The sequence below is a fragment of the Arachis ipaensis genome, chromosome B06, assembly GCF_000816755.2.
Source record: "Arachis ipaensis cultivar K30076 chromosome B06, Araip1.1, whole genome shotgun sequence".
NCBI lineage: Eukaryota > Viridiplantae > Streptophyta > Magnoliopsida > Fabales > Fabaceae > Arachis > Arachis ipaensis.
The window spans coordinates 124,202,991-124,222,456 of record NC_029790.2 but is presented as its reverse complement, the minus strand read 5'-3'; the positions used below and the strand labels follow the sequence as shown (position 1 = coordinate 124,222,456).

At 34.0% G+C, this 19,466-nt stretch overlaps 2 protein-coding genes and 1 long non-coding RNA gene across 3 annotated transcripts; 2 read left to right on the top strand and 1 right to left on the bottom strand.

The window, feature by feature from the left end:
* On the top strand, positions 297 to 1,040 carry LOC110263552. Its single transcript, XR_002349372.1, has 2 exons — positions 297 to 335; positions 677 to 1,040. It is a non-coding gene; the product is annotated as an uncharacterized LOC110263552 (long non-coding RNA).
* On the top strand, positions 8,025 to 11,618 carry LOC107605332 (2-methylene-furan-3-one reductase). Its single transcript, XM_016307184.2, has 4 exons — positions 8,025 to 8,431; positions 9,331 to 9,654; positions 10,095 to 10,254; positions 11,011 to 11,618. Exons 1-4 carry the CDS (start codon positions 8,225 to 8,227, stop codon positions 11,274 to 11,276), a joined length of 957 nt encoding a protein of 318 aa, XP_016162670.1. The 5' UTR covers positions 8,025 to 8,224; the 3' UTR covers positions 11,277 to 11,618.
* On the bottom strand, positions 14,304 to 16,186 carry LOC110264160. The gene is made up of 3 exons (XM_021105836.1): positions 15,304 to 16,186; positions 14,994 to 15,191; positions 14,304 to 14,910 (listed from the first exon to the last, which is right to left on the bottom strand). Exons 1-3 carry the CDS (start codon positions 15,493 to 15,495, stop codon positions 14,812 to 14,814), a joined length of 489 nt encoding a protein of 162 aa, XP_020961495.1. The 5' UTR covers positions 15,496 to 16,186; the 3' UTR covers positions 14,304 to 14,811.

Genomic DNA, 19,466 nt, shown 5'->3' with positions numbered 1-19,466 from the left:
AGATCGAAAAACGAGAGTAAAGAGGCACTATCAGAAGATAAAAACAAGGAGGTTATGAACAAAATTTCATTGAAAAAAAACTTTAGGCTCTTGATACCATGTTAGAAACAAGAGACCAAGTTGAGGAAAATATTTCTGTGTATTATTCAGTGTGTTCAAAAGTACAATATACAAGGAGTATTTATAGGTGCTAGATGAATCAAAGTAATAAAGATAGAGAATCCTACAATTAATATACAGATATGCTATATAAATATAAACGATACTAATTGATCTAAATTGATTCTAATGATTCTCTAACACAGACCTTTGAAGGATGCATGTATGCCTTGTTGGTAAGACTGATGGTTATTTTAGATAACTTGAGATGAAACTTTTTTAACTATGGATATAATTTCGTTGTTGTTTGTGGTTATACAAATCAGATATTATACTTCCAACGGCTAAAGAGTGGCCTGCTAGAACAGTGTGACGAACCGAAGCCATGGATATCTGCATGGCCAGCAGAACAACTCAAAAAGAAGGCTCAGTCAATTTTGTCAGAAGTATGTAGATAAGTATCTAGTATTTACGTGTGTAATAGTTAACTGAATGTTGTTTAGATTGTCGTTCATTGCCTTTGTACTGTTTCAATGTATTCGTATGGCGTCGGTTAATTCTGGTGTTTTTTGAATAGGGTTGTCTTACGATGCTTTCTGAAAAAGTCACTTTCGTTAAGAAAAGGCGAAAAAGGACACCATTAAAAAAAAAACTAAAGGAAAAGGTACTTAGCAACAAAAGAAAATGTCAGCACCCAAAAAGAAGTTGATGAGGATATTGAGCCTATTGCAAAGAGGATGCGCCACTTGAATCAAGCTAATCGCAGGCATGGTAAGACGAAGAAGGAGGTTGACAAAATCATTCATCAAAACAATAATACAGATAAAAAAGACAACAGATCCAATAATGTCAACAAACATGCGTTGCTAGATGAATCACAGTTGAAACCAATGAAGTGACTAATCAACAAGAAAAGTATGCGTAGCTTTAGGATATGATAGCATATTTTTTTTATGGATCCCGCTATGTTACCAACAGCATTTCTGTCAATTTTTGCCAACTCTTATTTACAACAGTGATGTTTAATAGAAGTGTCTTTGTAGATGTGTCTAATAAAAATATCTTTTTTATGGCTATGTCTAATAAAAATATCTTTATATATATATTTTTTATAATAAATTGATAAATAGTATATTGGTACCTATACTTTTTCTTTCTTTATTTCTTTATCATGGGGATAATGAACGAATGATCACTTTTAAGCTAGGTTCATTATAACCAACATCATAGCTAAATCTATTAGAAAAATAATGTTTATATTATTCTTTTACATTTATATTTTTTGAATTCTTTTATGATATTAAAAAAATAATGCATATTTTTTTTACTAGTATATTTATTTGTAATAACATTACGAAAATATAAATTCTTTGAAATTATGTCGATTTTATCTTAACATTATAGATTATAGATTATGACAGAAAATATTTATAGAATCAAACTACTTTTACAAAAAAGTCATAGGAAAAAAAATTAAAATTTTCGTCGGCTAAAAAGACCAAAATCTCTATATATTAAAAAAAATCAAATAATAAACTTTTTAGTTTTTATTTGTATATATACCCAAATAGGTCCCTAAGTAATTTTGCATCGGACATTTTCGTCCTAAAAAATTTTATTACATTGAGGTCTCTAAACTTTATAAAAGTAAAACATATAAGTTCCTATCTTAGTCAGATTCGTTGTTTTCACTTGGACAAATAGTCCTCAAAAGTGTGACAGAAGACCTTATATGTCTTACTTTTATAAAGTTTAAAGATCTCAATGTAATAATTTTTTTTTGGAGACAAAAATGTCCCACATAAAATTCCTTAACTCCTATTATTTTCATGTGAAAGAATTTAATTTTTTATACTAATAATTAATTTTAACATTTATTATCTAAAACTTGAAAAAATTTAAGGTGTATACTTTTACGTGATTAAGTGTTAAGTCTGTTATACAAATAAAAAAAGAAAAAGATAAATAGATCCCTAACTTTTTAATTCGAAGCCACATAAGTCCTTAACTAATTGAAAATACAAAAACGTCCCTAACCTTCTAAAATATGAGATATTTAAGTCTTTCCATCCAAAATATATAAAGACAAATCAGTCCTGGAGAGACTTAAATGTCTCGCATTTTAGAAAGTGAGGAATAGTTTTGTATTTTTAATTAGTCGAGGACTTATTTGTCTTCGACATAAAAAGTCAGGGACCTATTTATTGTTTACTCTAATAATTAATTTTCATGCTTGTTATTTAAAAATAATATTTTTTTCATTCTCTACATATACAAATATAATTAGATATTAGTATAAAAAATTAGGACAAATAACATAAATAAGCCAAGGCAGCAAAAAATTACAAAGATAAGCCAAATAAAAAACTGGTTCAAGAATCCACCAATGGACATTTCTATATAGTTCGAATTAGGTTGTTTCGAACTTCATATACATGTAATTCGAATCACACTGATTCGAACTACTCACACACGCACACACCCACTAATTCGAATCAACCTGATTCGAATTACATCCACAGTAATTCGAATCAGGGTGATTCGAATTACACTCACAAACGTAATTCGAATTGGTCAGATTCGAATTACTCATAATTTAATTCTGCTCGTTCTTTTATTAAAAAATTAATAATTGATTAAAAAATTAATAATTTAAAAATTAAAAAATATATATTTTATTTTATACATTAAAAAAAAGCTAACAAAATATTTAATGACGAAACTTTTTTAAAATATTAATAAGTTATCAATTCGAATTTCATACAATACTCTTTTGTCCATTTTTAATAGCTCATGAATATTTTTTAATAAATTTTTTTAATAAATCTATTTAAATTATACCACAAAAAAATATTTTATTCTATAGAAAATAATTTTAAAAAAAATGGCTTAAAAGATGTTAGGAGTACTATAAAACTTTATAATGTCCTAATGACTTAGGACATTAAAGAAATACTCTACATAGTCAATAATAATTTAAAAATTTAAAAAAATATAGTTATAATCAGTATTTACCTAAATTACTAGAATATTACAAACTTTTATAGTACTCCTAACATTTTTTAAGTCATTTTTTAAATTATTTTGCATAGAATAAAGGGCATTTTAAGACATTTTAAGTCATTTTAAGCCATTTTTATGCAAAATAATTTTAAAAAATGGCTTATAAAATGTTAGGAGTACTATAAAAGTTTGTAATATTCTAGTAAGTTAGGTAAATACTGGTTATAACTATATTTTTTTTTAATTTCTAAATTATTATTGACTATGTAGAGTATTTCTTTAATGTCCTAAGTCATTAGGACATTACAAATTTTTATAGTATTCCTAACATCTTTTAAGCCATTTTTTTTTAATTATTTTGTATAGAATAAAATATTTTTTGTGGTATAATTTAAATAAATTTATTAAAAAATATTCATGAGCTATTAAAAATGGGTAAAAGAATATTGTATGGAATTCAAATTGATAGCTCATTAATATTTTAAAGAAATCTCGTAATTAAATATTTTGTTAGCTAAATTATTAATTTTTTAATAAAAGAATGGGCAGAATTAAATCATGAGTAATTCGAATCTGGCCAATTCGAATTACTATGTGCAACGTGTGTAATTCGAATCACCCTGATTCGAATTACTGTGGGTGTAATTCGAATCAGGTTGATTCTAATTAGTGGGTGTGTGCATGTGTGAGTAGTTCGAATTAGGCTGATTCGAACTATATATAAATGGCTCTTGGTTGATTCATGAACCATTTTTTGTTTGGCGGATTTCTATAATTTTTTCCTCCCCTAGGCTTAATATAGTGATTTGCCCAACAAATTATGTTGATAATTATAAAATTAACTCAAAATTAATTTTTTTAAAAGAATTAAATTTTGATTCTAATCATTAATTACAACATTAGTATTCTTTCCAATTATATGTAACAAATAGAAAAAACTACTATTTGTGCCCATAAATTTTGCAAATGCTGACAAAAGTACCAATCAAACAAGAAAACTAACGTTGTACCCATGAAAGATGGGTTCCGTGTGACAATAGTACCCAAACCGTGATTTTTCGTTGACTTTTTAATAAAATTTCCAAATTACCCCTTCTATCTTCTTCCCCAAATTCCAAATTTCACAACCCTCATTCTTCGTCTTCCTCTGCCACCGCCAGTCACCATTCCCTCAAGACCCAAGCACCTAATGTCTTCCTCCAACCTTTATCCTCAACCTCCATCTCTCTTTATTCCAATCCTAATTTGTTCTCCAAATCTAAATTCAAATAAACTTTAACATCATTACCCTTGTTGTTTCTTTCTTCTTCGGATGCAAAAACAACATTAAGAAAGCACACCCTTGTCAAACTCTTCAACCTCTTCAACCTGAATATTATTGTTCTTCTTATTCCAAAACAATAAGTAGTAGAATTCAGCAACCAGAGCCAACAAGAGGCTGGTGGCCACGTTCTCTTTCCAACGGTGACTCCAAATACTGCTCAGCGCCGTCGATCTGTAGAAAAAGGGGCTGATGTTAGAGTATCTTCATGCCATTTGGTGGACTGATATTCACATCGCAGCCGTCGCCGCTACTCAGGCTAGGCTTCCGAGGCCACCGCAGAACCCTCTGGAAGGTTGTGGTGGTAGTAACGTTATTATTGAAGGATCTTGTTTCACTTTGAGTACTGGAGAACAAGGAGGGATGATGGTGGCAGGGTACATTGACGAGGATGAGCTTCTGAACATACCGAGTATGATCGAAGACATGGCCAAGGGAATGCAGGGTGAAGAAGGACCCACACTTCCAAGCTCACCTTCGACGACGATATCATCAGCAAGTGCTGCTCCTCCGGTAAGTTCCTAGCGAAGCTTCTCCTTTGCAACAAATGCGACCGAGGCTATCACATCTATCTCCGACCTATCATTCCTTCCGTTTCCAAAGGCTCTTGGTTCTGCGCCTCTTGTTCCCACAGTGACACCAAGAAACTAAAATTTATGTTTTTTTGTTAATTTCAAACTTCTTTTTCTTTTTCTACACCAGATCTACAAATCCATAATATTTGAACAATAACCTCAGATAATTAATAATCCACAGTTTTTAATCTTTTTAATTTTTTGGTGGCTGGCAGCAGCAGAGGAAGACGAAGGATGAGGGTTGTGAAATTTGAAATTTGGGGAAGAAGATAGAAGGGGTAATTTGAAAATTTTATTAAAAAGTCAACGAAAAATCACGGTTTGGGTACTATTGTCACACGAAACCCATCTTTCATGGGTACAACGTTAGTTTTCTTGTTTGATGGGTACTTTTGTCAGCGTTCGCAAAATTCATGGATACAAATGGTAGTTTTTCCGTAATAAATATTTGAAGGAAGAGAAGTGAAAATATAAATTAGAAAGATAAATAGTAAAAAATTAAAACTAAATAAAAAAACTAAAAAAATATGTATATAATAATAATATACTTTTTTTATGTGAAAAATATTATAGTAGAGAGAGAGTTTGTTAATTTTGAAGAGAAAAATTTTTATTTTAATTATAATAAAATAATATCTCATGACACATTTTGATTTGTAAAATTAGTAGTATAAAATATAAAGAGGTAAATACCAAATCGGTACTCGAAAATTTTAGCATTGATAAAATAGTACCTGACTTTTGTTATCGACAAAATAGCATCTGAAAAATGTTAAAATTTGATAAAATCACCCAACTGTAAAAGAATGACGTCACAGTGAATGAAAAACGTTAATGTGACCGTTGGAAGAGAGCTCTGATGATGGCAGAGAGCTCCGACAATGTTTTCGACGACCTTCTTCTTCTTCGTGTTCGCTGCTGCTTCTTTTTTAATGCGCCGCTGCGTCCCCTTCTGCTATGGCAGCTGAAGAAGTAGACTGCCATGGCACGCCGCTGCACCTCGCCGCGTTCTTCGTGTTCGCTGCTTATTCTTCTTCAACATGCCGCTGCATACCCTTTCACGTCCCCTTTCGCCAAACTGCCATGGCACGCCGCTGCGTCTCCTTCCGCCATGGCAGTACCTCGTCGTGTTCTCGTGTTCACCTCTTCTTCTTCTTCAACATGTTGTTGCGTCTCCTCTGCCATGACAGCACCTCGCCGCTACGTCCCCTTCCTCCATGGCAAAGAAGAAAAAGAAGAAGACCGAAAACGTCGTAAGAACTCTCTACCATCATCGAGGCTCTCTTTCGACCATAGTTGTCAGAACCGGACCGGACCGACCGGTTCGACTAGAAAATCGGTAAATCGAATCCAATACCGGTCCGGTCTAAGCTTCTAACCGTTTAAGGTAGAGAATCGGTACAAACCGGTCAAATCCGATGTGAACCGGTAAAAATCGGTCAAATCGAACCGGTCCGAACCACTCGGTTTGAAGGTGAATCTACAAAATTTTCCAAAATGCTTTCAGTGGGGTTCGAACCCCTTCCTCCAGGATAAAGCAAGCATGCTTCTACCACTCGGTTTGAAGGTGAATCCGATGTGAACCGGTAAAAACCAGTCAAACCGAACCGGTCCGAGCCACTCGGTTTGAAGGTGAATCTACAAAATTTTCCAAAATGCTTTCAGTGGGGTTCGAACCGCTTCCTCCAGGATAAAGCAAGCATGCTTCTACCACCAAGCTAAAGTGATTCTCATCAACTAATATACAAATTATAATACATATCAGTAACCCAGTAACTTCACCGGTTCGGTTCTGACAACTATGCTTTCGACGGCCAAATTAGCATTTTTCATTCATTGTCCTTTCACAGTTGGGTGATTTTGTCAAATTTTAAAATCTTTTAGGGGCTTTGTCAATAATAAAAGTCATGTACCATTTTGTTAGCGCCAGAATCTTTTAGGTACCGATTTAGTTATTTACCTCAAATATAAATTATAAGTTATATATAGAGTGAGAATGGTAGAAAGAAGTAGAGAAGGGGAGAGAGATAGATAAGAAGATGAATGAAGTTATGAAAGGAGTATATTAATTTTTGAGGAAAATATTTCATCTTAATTTTAATGAGAGAATGTCATGTGATATATTTTAGTTGTTAAATTATTAATATAATATATCTATACTTCAATTTTAATTTTAATATTTTAATTTAATTCTAATTGTAATTAAAAAGTGTCATGTTGCACATTTTGATTGTTAGTCATTGATAATAATGTATAAGAGAGATAGAATAGGTGAAAGAATGAGAAAATTAGAAAAAGGGAGAGAGATGAGAAAAAAATCTTTTAATTTTGGAGGAAAATATTTGATTTCAATTACAAAGAGAAAGTGATATGTCACACATTTTGGTAACATAATTATTAGAACCGAACCGATAATCAAATCAATCATACTACTGAATCACTGAGCTACTAGTTCAACTGGTCAGTCAAAGATTAAATCGATTGATCTAGTCATAATTAAATAATTATATAAAATTTAATTTAATTTTTTATTTTTATAATAGTTATTAATAATATTTTTAATGGTATGAAATTATTCATTTTTTTTACTGGTTAAGTACTGGCCAAATTCTAATAAAAATGCTAGCTTCTTAAACTTTTTTCTAATATTTTTCTAGTTTAACTAAATTTGACCAGATCGATTTAAAACTATTTTAAACAGATTTGATTAGATTTTATCGGATTTGATTAAATTTGACTAGATTAATTGTTTAACCAATTTAAACGATGATTCAACCTAGATTGATGACCATATGATCAGATTTTCAGTCTCACCGATAAGGTAGAATCGAATTTAATAACTATGAAATATTAGGAGGTCGTTATAATTTATTATTTTTGATTATCAACTCAATTTCTTTAGTCTAATTCTTTTAATCTAATAATTTAACAACATATTTTATTTTATATTTTTAAATATTAATAATAAACAAATAATAAAAAATAATAAATTTGGATGGATTCAATCATTTCTCAATTAATAATACACAATAGATCACACATATAGGAAAGCAACTGTTTTTAATTTCCGTCGACATACCTACCAAACATCACTTTGTTGAGTCATCTGATCCACTCTTTCTTCTTACTTTCTTTATCCGGTTCCTCATTTGTTTTCTTCTTTGGGTTCATAATTTCGCTTTACTCTTCAAAAGCAGCAATATTTTCATTCGTGGAAAGCAGGAGAATGGCTTCTTCCGTGCCAACACACATGAAAGCATGGATGTACTCAGAATATGGCAAGAGTTCACAAGTTCTTAAGTTTGAAGGCAGTGTCCCTGTGCCTGACGTGAAGGATGATCAGGTTCTCATCAAGGTTGCTGCTGTGTCCCTCAATCCCATTGATTATAAGCGAATGGAAAAAGCTTTCGCATCCACTGACTCTCCTTTACCCGTAAGAATCATATTATAATCCTTCAATCCCCCATAATTTTTTTTCGGATTTGGATACTCTAAATTTTGAATTTTACTTGATTAGAGTGTGATCTCTCATCATTTATTTCATAGTAGGACTAAAAATAAACATGAGAGAGAATCTATTTAAAGAAAGAAGATCACATCTTATCCTTTAAAATACAAATTCAAAATTTAGAAGATTCAAATTTTTTTTTTTTAGATTTTTCATTTTCTTTTTCTTGATACAGTGCTAAAGTTCTTGAAAATTGAAATTATTAATAGGTTCTTGTTTTCTTTTGCTCTTGCTAGTTAATTGTCCACAAAATTTTACTTGATTAGTTTCTTAATGTTAGCTTGGTTGTCATACTTAGTCAGAGGAAAAGACAAAATTTGGGTTCAAACATGAGTTGAACGTGAAAAATGTCATTCATGGTTTGGGGAATTAGATCGAATATTCAATTTGATTAACCAAAATTTGTTAACAGATCGGTTTGATTGAAAATGATACATCACAAAAGGTTAATACATCTATATTATTTTATAATAAATACTATTTTGATCTCCATATTTTTCTATAAACCAAACACAATTTTTTTTGTTTTATTAATTAAAAATAATTTAGATATATAATTAATTAATAACAATCAAATTCAGATGTTTAAAAGTGGTTGATGTATAAATATTATTTTACTTATTTTATTATATTCACTTCATTTTCAGTTAACCTTAGATGAACCTTTCAGCGTCTAATTCTCTAGTTTTATGACTGATTCCGTTTTCAAAACCTTAATCTAATCATATCAATTCACCGGAAAAAGAAAAGAGAACAAAAGAAAAGAAGCTATCAAATTTTCACGTTCTTTTTAATTAATTAATGTTTTTGTGATTGGTGCGAAGACTATTCCAGGGTATGATGTTGCCGGTGTGGTGGTTAAAGTGGGGAATGAGGTGACCAAATTTAAGGTTGGGGATGAAGTTTATGGTGATATCAATGAGAATGCTTTGGATCATCCAAAGGTGAATGGGTCTTTGGCAGAGTATACTGCAGCAGAAGAAAAATTGTTGGCTCACAAGCCGCAGAACCTGAGCTTTGGTGAGGCTGCTAGCCTTCCTCTAACCATTGAGACTGCTTATGAAGGCCTCGAACGAGCCGGGTTTTCCGCCGGAAAGTCTATCCTTGTTCTGGGAGGTGCCGGTGGAGTTGGAACACATGTTATTCAGGTATGCATATGTAAGTATTAATCAGTTATTATGTATTTGTGTATAAATACATATGTAATTTAATTTATATTTTAAACTGATAATTAATTTTAATGTCTGATTTTAATATGCACCTATCATAGTTACTCACAGTTTTCTTTATCGTATGTTGTATATACTAATGAATGGATAATGTTCAACCAAGAGCGAAAATTATTTTGTTTTATAATAGAAAAAAAAATTTATCATGTACAATGTACATATTCTCTACAAATTTAGTGAAAATCTTCCTTGTTCGCTCAACTCTCTGCAATGTACATATTCTCTACAATCTAAGTATTCTCTTCAGTTTATTTTGTGTAATTTATTATTTCATATTTCGTGCAAGAGTTAGGAAAGCAATTTTTCCTGTAGAGCATAAAACTTGCATGATTGTAACTCACATTGCCATTTTGAGCTAGCTTGCCAAGCATTTCTATGGTGCATCTAAGATAGCAGCAACTGCTAGCACTAAGAAACTGCAAGTTTTGAGAAACTTGGGAGCTGACTTGCCAATCGATTATACAAAGGATAATTTTGAAGACCTTCCTGAAAAATTCGACGTGGTGTATGATGCAGTAGGTGAGATTCGGAACTTATGATCTTCGCTAAAGTTATTATGATATCAAATCTTTTTATAGTTAAAAAATCTACAGTTTGATCATTGTTTTTTCCTATTTTATTTGCATGAGGACTGAATTTTAACCTAAAGTAAGATAAATTTGTGTATTGTTTCCATTTTGAAGCTAAAAAAAAAAAACAAAAACTCTTAGTCAATAAGCATAAAAACTTGCAAGGAATTTGCTTATTCAGATAGACAGTCTAGTTATGTGTGGTATATGGTTAGAAGAGTTGTTAGTATAAGCTTAGTTACTGATTTTTGTGTACTTATTGTTATGTATGTGTCAATATAAAACTAGAGTAATGCTACCATGAAGAATGAATATTGTTTCTTTTAACAAAAAAAAAAAACCCACAAAAAATATTTATCATATGTCATACACATATTCTTTAATAAATTTAATAAAACTCTTCACTCTTTATCTAATTTTACTCTTCACCAAAAAGAAATTCTCATAAAAATTATTCATGTATGTTTTACTTAGTTGGAAGAAATGAAATGGTCAAAGATAGATAATAACATTTTGGAGTATGTTATGTGTACACCAAAATCAGCCACCAGTATGAAATACATGCCAAAATACAAATACACGTTGAAAATAAATTAAATCACACATGTATTTATACACAAATACATTAGTGGTTGATTTCAGTGGCTGATTTGGTGTACGAATAGCATTTTTATAACATTTTAGTTTACATGAATTACAAAAACAGGAGAAACAGAGAGGGCATTCAAGGCTGTAAAAGAAGGAGGCAAAGTTGTGACAATAGTACCACCCGGATTTTCTCCAGCAATATTTTTCATACTTAAATCTGATGGCACAGTCTTAGAGAAACTAAGACCTCATTTGGAAAGCTGCAAAATCAAGCCAATAATTGATCCCAAGAGTCCCTTTCCGTTTTCCCAAACCGTTGAAGCGTTTTCCTTTCTTGAAACAAACAGAGCCACGGGCAAAGTAGTCATCGATCCCATACCATGAAGGCATATGAACACAAAGTAAAGCATTTTAGTCACAATGCTTGGAATCTATGCTTTGAGTGACTTATTATGTTTGTGTAAAACAGGCAGATATAAATTTGAACAAGTTTCACATCGATGTGGTTGAAATGGTCTCATCAAAGAACCATAATAATTTATCAGTTTGCCTGTCGATTTTAAACTGCACGCATTTGCTGAATGGTACAACATTCATCTGTGTGCTCATGCGTGCAATTTTCTTGTGTTAATTTAATATGTTGAAGGTGTTTGCTTTATAATGTTTGACTGATAAATTATAACTGTTAATGCATTCGTCCACTTAAGTAAATGCTAATTATATATCCTCTATCTAGTTTGTCATTCCTACTATCTCTTATCTCTCACTCCAAAAATATTCCTTCTTTTCTTTTCAATTTTGTTTTTTTTTTTCCTTTTCAAAACCTGAAAGAGGATTGTATTAAAAATAAAACAAATGTCAGATGAAATCTCACCTGTGTTAGTGCTTAATCTGATATTGAAAGTTAAAAAAACTATACGAACAGCTTGATTTAAGATTAATTTACTCTTTTAACTCTATTAATTCACATTGTTCACACATTGTTAAAAAAATATTGTTAATTATCTATACTTTTTCATAAAAGAAACAGATTAAAAGACTCAAAATATTTTGAAAAATAAATAGTTAAATTAATCTTTAAAAGATTATTTATTTTTAAATTAGTCTTTGAAAATTTTTTTTAATTAAATTCATTTTTTAAAGATTATCCATATTTAGATGTATGGAAGGACAAGGAATGTTGGATTCTTCTAATTTAATATTTAAAATAACACGTAAAAAATGTTTCATGATGTTCATTAAAGAAGAAAATGCTGGTAAAAAAAATGAGTTACTTTATAGTTTATAAGAGGAGGGACGGAGAAACTAAAAAAAGTAAGTCAAGTTTTAAGTTTTAACATAAACACCCAATATTTAAGTTAACTTGGTTATAGGAATATCTTTGTAAGTTGTCCTTGTGATTGGCGTTCAAGCTAGTTGGCAAATTTTATGTTTACGATAAAATCAGAAGTTCAGCAAATCAGCAATCCTTCCAACAGTTACATAGACAAATATAACAACTTTTTCTTTTTTTCGTAAGAAAAAGGGAGCAGAGACATGATTCACATTCCTTTTCTAATATTTTTTTGAATATATATTCACATAGATTCTTAAAAATTTTTACATGAGATATAAAAATTTTAATATAATAAAAAAAATTTAAAAACAAAAACGTCCAACACTATCTCAAAAACCTATTTGAATATATTCTCTATTTTTTTTAAATGGATGACAAAAACAAAACTATGTACCTAATGCGCCTGCAAACCCTACTCAAGTGTCGTCTTCGCTGACGGTCAGAAAAATTGGCTCATCTAAAGATATTAATTTCCGATCAGATTATTATCAACAACTCCTTATTTTAGTGATGACATGATCCTTCGTGACTAATCGGTCAAGACATGCTGTCGGTATCATCTAAAATGAATCAGTATGTAATAGTGTCGGTGGAACGAATTGGCTGCTTAGGAAAAAATAGAAAAGGATTTGCGGATAAGTATATTTGTTAAAATTGTTTAATTTATTTTAATTTAATAAAATAAAAGACCACTTAAAACTCACCCGAACATGGAAACATGTGGGGCAACTTCTAAGCGTAATTGCTGACGTAATTGAAAGTACCTATATTATGCTTTTGTATAATAAGTTAATAACTAACTAAGCACAAACTGTTTAGGCGGCTAAAATCCATCAATTAAAGAAATAAGAATAAATGACCATTTGTACCCATGAGAAATAAAAACACTGACATTTGTATTTATGATAGCTCAAAACTAACCTTGTACCCATGAAAGATGCTGTCCGTGTGACAAAAGTACCCCGCCTTGGATCTGAGCTTGGTTCGTGCCTTTCCAAACCTACGTGGCACTCCCACCCCCCAAAACCTATCTGACGTGGATGTGAACGTTGATTATCAAAAGGGATAGGCTGAACTCACGAAATCAAAACCCTAGGTAGCTTCCCCCCTCCCTCCCCAATACAAACCAGGATCCAGAGAATCGAAGCTTGTTGAATCCCAATGAGTGTGACGTATACCCACGGTGATAAAGAATAAGGTCGTACCTTTGTCAATGTCTTTCCGCAGATTTATCCCTGCTCCAACTGATGGCAGTGGCAGTTCTTCTTCAAGTTCGAAGAAGAAGAAGGTGAGGAAGCTGGACGGCAGATGCTTCTGTGGAAGAGAGTTTGCGTTGATGGAGTCTGGCACCGTTACGAACCCTAATCGATGGTTCATCAGATGTCCTTTGTGGGCGGTAAGGGCAGACGCTGTTGGAGTTCAGGTGAAAAAGTTTTGTTTGCATTTAAGTTGATGAAACAGTGCATTTGTTTTGTTTTGGCAGACAAGAAACTGCAAATACTTTGTATGGGTTGATGAAATCGAAGAAGGATGGGAGGGCATAGCAAGATGTTTGGCCAAAAGACAGTCAGGGAGTTCTTATCCAAGGCATGATGATGGGCTCATTGTCACTGAACCTGGGAAAAATCAGTAAGCATCGTCAATCCTGGCGAGAGGGATAGACAAACTTAGGGTTGAAATTAGGGGTGAAATTAGGGGAATTAGACTGTTGCTTTTATGGATAGCGTTGGGTGTTGCATTTTGTTTGATCTTTCTGCTGTATTTTTTTGTGAAAATGTAAAATTTGTATTGAATTAGGGTCTTTGTAAATCATGAGAGAATGAATGTATTTCCTGTTTTTGACATAGACACTTTGATTCTGTTGCTGCTCTGTTAGTTCTATATGATAACTTTTATTGGTACTCAGTTGGATATATATGCACATGCAACTATATTTTCTACTTAAAGAATCATAATTAAGCTCAATATGTGACATAGAGACCTGATGGTTATACATAGATTAATGATAATCTTGTTCCATAACAGAGTGAATAACCGTTATACATAGATTTTGCAACTAGAAGCATAAGCTGAAAACCAAGAAAGCTAATCAAAAAGTGGACTGACCATGAAATAAACCAAAAAACATAGTTAAATACAGCAGAAGTAGTATTTCACAGTCAGAACAACCAAAACAGCAATGCTGCTTACTCCAACATAGTGTAATAAACCAACCAGTGCCCTAAAATTAGTATATCAGTAATGGCAATTACATCAAAATAGCAAAAAAACATAAGCAACACAGTCTATGACATTGGTGTTGAGTTACTGCTCCCGTTGGAGATTCTATTTTTGGCTCCGCTTGATGCACCTCTCCTGCCTCGACCTCTTCCTTCACCCCTGCCTCTAACAGCTATGCCTCTAGTTCTAGAAATACCGTCCACATCCGTTGTAGGCATGAACTGCACAAACCTTGTGGTTGTCCCTGCACTAGCACCCTGCAGTGGATTTGGGGTTGTTTGAGAGTTGTGTGTGGAAGGGGTTGTGGTTGGATTCTTCGGAGATGGTGCAGAAGTTTGTGGGGTATGTGCAGAAGGGGGGTGGTCACTTGACACTTCTCCTTTTATGTTGTTTCTTGGCTGCTCCAGTGGTTGTTGTATCATGGGGTTGTGTGGCTGTTGGTTGTGGCATCGGGGGTGGAGGCTGGATTCCAAAGAACAACCAGTTTACCAATATGAGTCGTTAAACAAATATAATTAAGGAAATGAATCAAGTAACGAACTAACCTGTGAAGTCTGGGCTGCTGTGGAACCGTTTCCCACCTCAGTTGCTGCTGCTTCAGCCTTGGCAGCTTCTAATGTCTCCTCATAGTACATCTCAGCCAGCATATCTTCATCCTCATCACTTGCAGGGACTTGTGGTGCAGCACTCGCTTCACCCATTACTTCCTTTCTCTTGTTACAGCTTCGGTTGTTATGACCAGCCTACGTAAAACAGGGTATAATTAAATTGGTACACATGAACTTAAGTTGGTACAGGTGAACTTAAATTGGTACACATGAACTTAAACAACGAATTATAATACACTGCACATACTTGGAGGCAGTATTTGCATACGATGGTGCCAATCCTCCTCTTAGTTCTATGAGGATCACTCTTATCCTTAGGGGCATCATTTCTTTTGTCTCTTTTCAATGAAGGTCTTCCGATTGGCTTTTTGTACCTGGGTGGCAGAATTGGTAGGGTATCAACGTGCTCCCAGAACTCTTGGCTTGGAACTGGGCGCATTGAAGTCTAATATGCAGCATTATAAGCCCCCATAGTTAGCCAGTTATGTGCATACTCTTCAGGTCTTCTATTCTGGTAAGCTAAAGCAGTACATGCATGTCTACAAGGTAGCCCAGTCAATTGCCAGAGTCTACAACTACATGTACCTTTGCCCAAGTCCACACTGACCTTCATGGGAAGACATTGGACTTCATAAACTTTTCCCGCGTCATCTCCGGTTGGAAGGGGTCTCCATTTGTTGCTCTCTCTCTTCTCTCTTTCTAATCTGCTTTGTTGGGTTGGGGCTAACCTCCCACTGTACCCAATTCAGGCCTTCTTGTTCTTTGCCATGATTCGCATGACGTAGCACCTCACTTCTTCCAACATGGTTATAATAGGTTTCCCCCTCATCTTTTTAACCTTGGCATTAAACACCTTGCAGTTATTATTGGTGTAGTTATCCATCTTAGGATACTCACTAAAATGTGCTCTACTCCACTGTTTCGGACTAATCTTGTCCAAGTATTCCCAAGCCCCTACGTTGATCTTTTTCAGCTTATCCATTGCAGCATTGAAGTCCTGTGTCGTAGAGGCCTTAGCACATGACCACATACACTTCTTCAGCTGCAAGTCACCCCATTTCTTGCGAAAGTTTTGCCATATATGCATGGCACAGAACCTGTGGTTGGCGTTTGGGTACATTTCTTGGACTGCAGGAATTAACCCCTGCAATAACAAGCATGAAAACAATATTTCAATAACAATTCTTCTACAATAGTTCAATTTTCAAACTTCAATGACCATAAACAACATCTATCATAATTCAATAAATCATACTTCCAGACCCTAAACCACACTGATCATTCTTCTACAATAAGCATCTGAACCTAGTTCATTAATGAAACATAAAAAACTACACATAGCAGAATTAAAACACATAACAGAATTAAAACATACATACCTTCTGCATGTCTGACATGAAGTTAAACCCGTTCGCCTGAAAATCTCCCACGTCATTTTGAAGGATATCTAAAAACCACTTCCAGCTGTCCTTGTTTTCTGATTCAACAATTGCATATGCAATAGGGTAAATGTGGTTATTTGCATCCTGCCCTATAGCTGTTAATAGCTGACCCCCATAATACCCTCTAAGAAATGTGCCATCCAACCCTATGAATGGTCTACAACCACCTACAAATCCCTTCTTGCAAGCCTCAAAACATACATAGATCCTCAGAAAAATGGGATTTGAATCAGGCATGGGATTTGTGTGTATCCTAACTGTAGAGCTAGGGTTAGTCTTTAGAATCTCATTAGCATAGTCGCGAAGAATTGCATACTGTGCAATCTCAGATCCCTCAATCATCTCTTTTGCCTTCTTCATAGATCTATAAATCTTTCTCTCGTTGATAAGTATATCATACTCAGCTCTGAAGAACTGGTCAGCCTCTCTCACACTCAAGTTTGGCTGAAGTCTTATTCTTTCTTCTAGCTCATCAATCACCCATTTACCATCTGCTAACTTGCAGTGATTGTCCCTACTGCAAGTGTGTTCGTTGACAAAGGTCTTAACCTGATAACTTGCTGGAAATGTCCTCTTGGCACAGTATATCTGCCAAGGACAATCTTCATCATAGCATATGGCCTTTGACCTTGTAGAGTCACAGCGTGCAAAGAAAATGCTTCTTCCGATGTTTATATTAAATTTCCGGATTGCTTTCCTAAATTGATTTAGAGTCTCAAATTCCATTCCCACTTCCAACCTCACCTGGCTAACAGGGGCATCGGCATTACTCTGAGGAAAGGCTGTGGTCTCATCAGAATCTTCATCACTAGGTATGCTACGCAAGTCCTCTGATTCATAGCAATGATACCCAGCATTGTCATCAGAAAAATCTTCATCATCAACTGGGACATAGAAGGTTGGAGGCTTGTCTGGATCAGGATTAGGGATGAATGACTGTCTTGTAGGAGGGGGCCTCTTTGTTGATCTTCTCCTGTTCTTTTTTGTCCGACCATCAACCTCATCTGAAGGATTGGTTTCATTATTTTGGGGACTCCTGTTCGAGTCAAAAGGTGGGGCTGACTCAGGGATTTCTTGTGAAAGTGGATTTCTGTAAGGATGTGGGATGTATTGGGTGAGCTGCTCTGGTGCAATATGGTCAGAGACATTGGCCTGAGAGGGAATGAATTGGTCTGTATCATCAGAGTGCCAAGGTTGCTGTGAAGCTTCAGATACATTGGCATCATGGGGAGGGACTGGGTTTGTCCCATGAGTTTCAGATGGTTGCTGCTCTACCTCAAGAGGTGGCTGTGAAGGTTGGGACTGAGTTGATGGTGGTTCATCTGGCTGGACAGGTGTTGGAGGAGGTTGGGAAATGTTATTTGGTTCCTGTGTTGCTACAGGAGCTGGGTTGTTCTCTTGATGGGCCTCTACCATGGGCTGGGGCTCAGCACTTTTTTGGGCTTGCTTTTCAACTTGGATATTACCAACTATCTCAGCATCGTCATCATCTTCCACTACTGCTAATCTTCTTTTTGGAGTCTTCTTTGGAGTTGGTACCCTTTTAACACAGACCTTTCTTCTTCCCTTTGATGGAGTCAATTCCTTAACCTCAACTACAACAGGCTGATCCACAGGATGCTCTGTATACAAATTAATTCTGTTTCCATTCTTCATGGCTGCCTCATACATCCTAACTACATCCATATCAACCCTTAGCAGCCTCAACCCATCATCAAGCTCCTTCCCAGGTTCTAGCCAGTAAAAATCAGAAATGGACGTATAACCAATGTCCTTCAGCAAGTCAGAGATGAAAAAATCATTGAGGGTATCAACATTTACCCTCTCTATCTCCGTCACTTCTCCACCAATGTAGCTAACCTTACCAACTGGCTCTCTCTCAAACCTTCCTCTATGATGAATTGACAGAGTTATGTGGATGGTGGCCATCCCTGGAAGTAAAATTTAACAAATCAATAAACACACATTCTCTGTAACTGATGCTAACACAAACCCTAAAAGTACTCTCTATCAATTTTGAAGGAAATACAGTAACTCATACGGTTTCATTAGCCAGTAACGTTTGTCTAACTACTTGCAACGACATATCAAATTATTCCTTGGTGGGAAATGACATACCTGTGTAATTCTTCAAAGGGAGTGACCACCTCGATGTCGAATACGAAGGGAATGGTAAAAGCCTCTCCTTGCTACTCGATTCAGCCTACTCTGGTCGTCTTCTCCGGCTTCGAATGGACCAACAACGACGAGGAACCTCTGCTAGGGCACCACTGATTCTCGCGGGAACTGACGTTTCTTTTTCCTATCCCTTTTGATAATCAACGTTCACATCCACGTCAGATAGGCTTTGGGGGGGTGGGAGTGCCACGTAGGTTCAGAAAGGCACGAACCAAGCTCAGATCCAAGGCGGGGCACTTTTGTCACACGGACAGCATCTCTCATGGGTACAAGGTTAGTTTCGAGCTATCATGGGTACAAATGTCAGCGTTTTCATCTCTCATGGGTACAAATGGTCATTTATTCATGAAAATAATAATGAAGATATATATGTTATCAGTGGCGGATCCAGAAAATTTTGATAGTGGGGGCGAAATATATATAATATGATAATAATTTTTATAATAAAAATATTACGTTTACATAAAAAATTAGCTATCAAATTATCTACTATAAATTTGAGTATAAATACATATATTAACTTATTTTTAATGTGTATTTTGTATTTCAAAATTTGTATTTTAAGATTTATTTTGTACAAGTGATTATTTTATGTATACGTAGCATAATTATTGTTATAATTATATTTTGTTATTATAAAATATTATTAGACTTCAAAATATCTAATTACAAATTAAAATACTAAAATAGTAATTTAAATAATAACATATAATTTAAAATTTGATTTTTTATATTTCATATTTTGAAACCTTGACAATATAATCAAAATGTCTTTTTTTTTTAATATGTT

What these genes read in the sequence shown, in the direction of transcription:
- LOC110264160 (XM_021105836.1), bottom strand. Translation starts at nt 15,495, where the DNA reads ATGCGCCCAGTTCCAAGCCAAGAGTTCTGGGAGCACGTTGATACCCTA. An exon ending in TATGCAAATACTGCCTCCAA is followed by an intron (nt 15,192 to 15,303) that starts GTATGTGCAGTG and finishes TGTTTTACGTAG; the next exon opens with GCTGGTCATAACAACCGAAG. An exon ending in CAGCAGCCCAGACTTCACAG is followed by an intron (nt 14,911 to 14,993) that starts GTTAGTTCGTTA and finishes TTTGGAATCCAG; the next exon opens with CCTCCACCCCCGATGCCACA.
- LOC107605332 (XM_016307184.2), top strand. Translation starts at nt 8,225, where the DNA reads ATGGCTTCTTCCGTGCCAACACACATGAAAGCATGGATGTACTCAGAA. An exon ending in CCACTGACTCTCCTTTACCC is followed by an intron (nt 8,432 to 9,330) that starts GTAAGAATCATA and finishes ATTGGTGCGAAG; the next exon opens with ACTATTCCAGGGTATGATGT. An exon ending in TTGGAACACATGTTATTCAG is followed by an intron (nt 9,655 to 10,094) that starts GTATGCATATGT and finishes ATTTTGAGCTAG; the next exon opens with CTTGCCAAGCATTTCTATGG.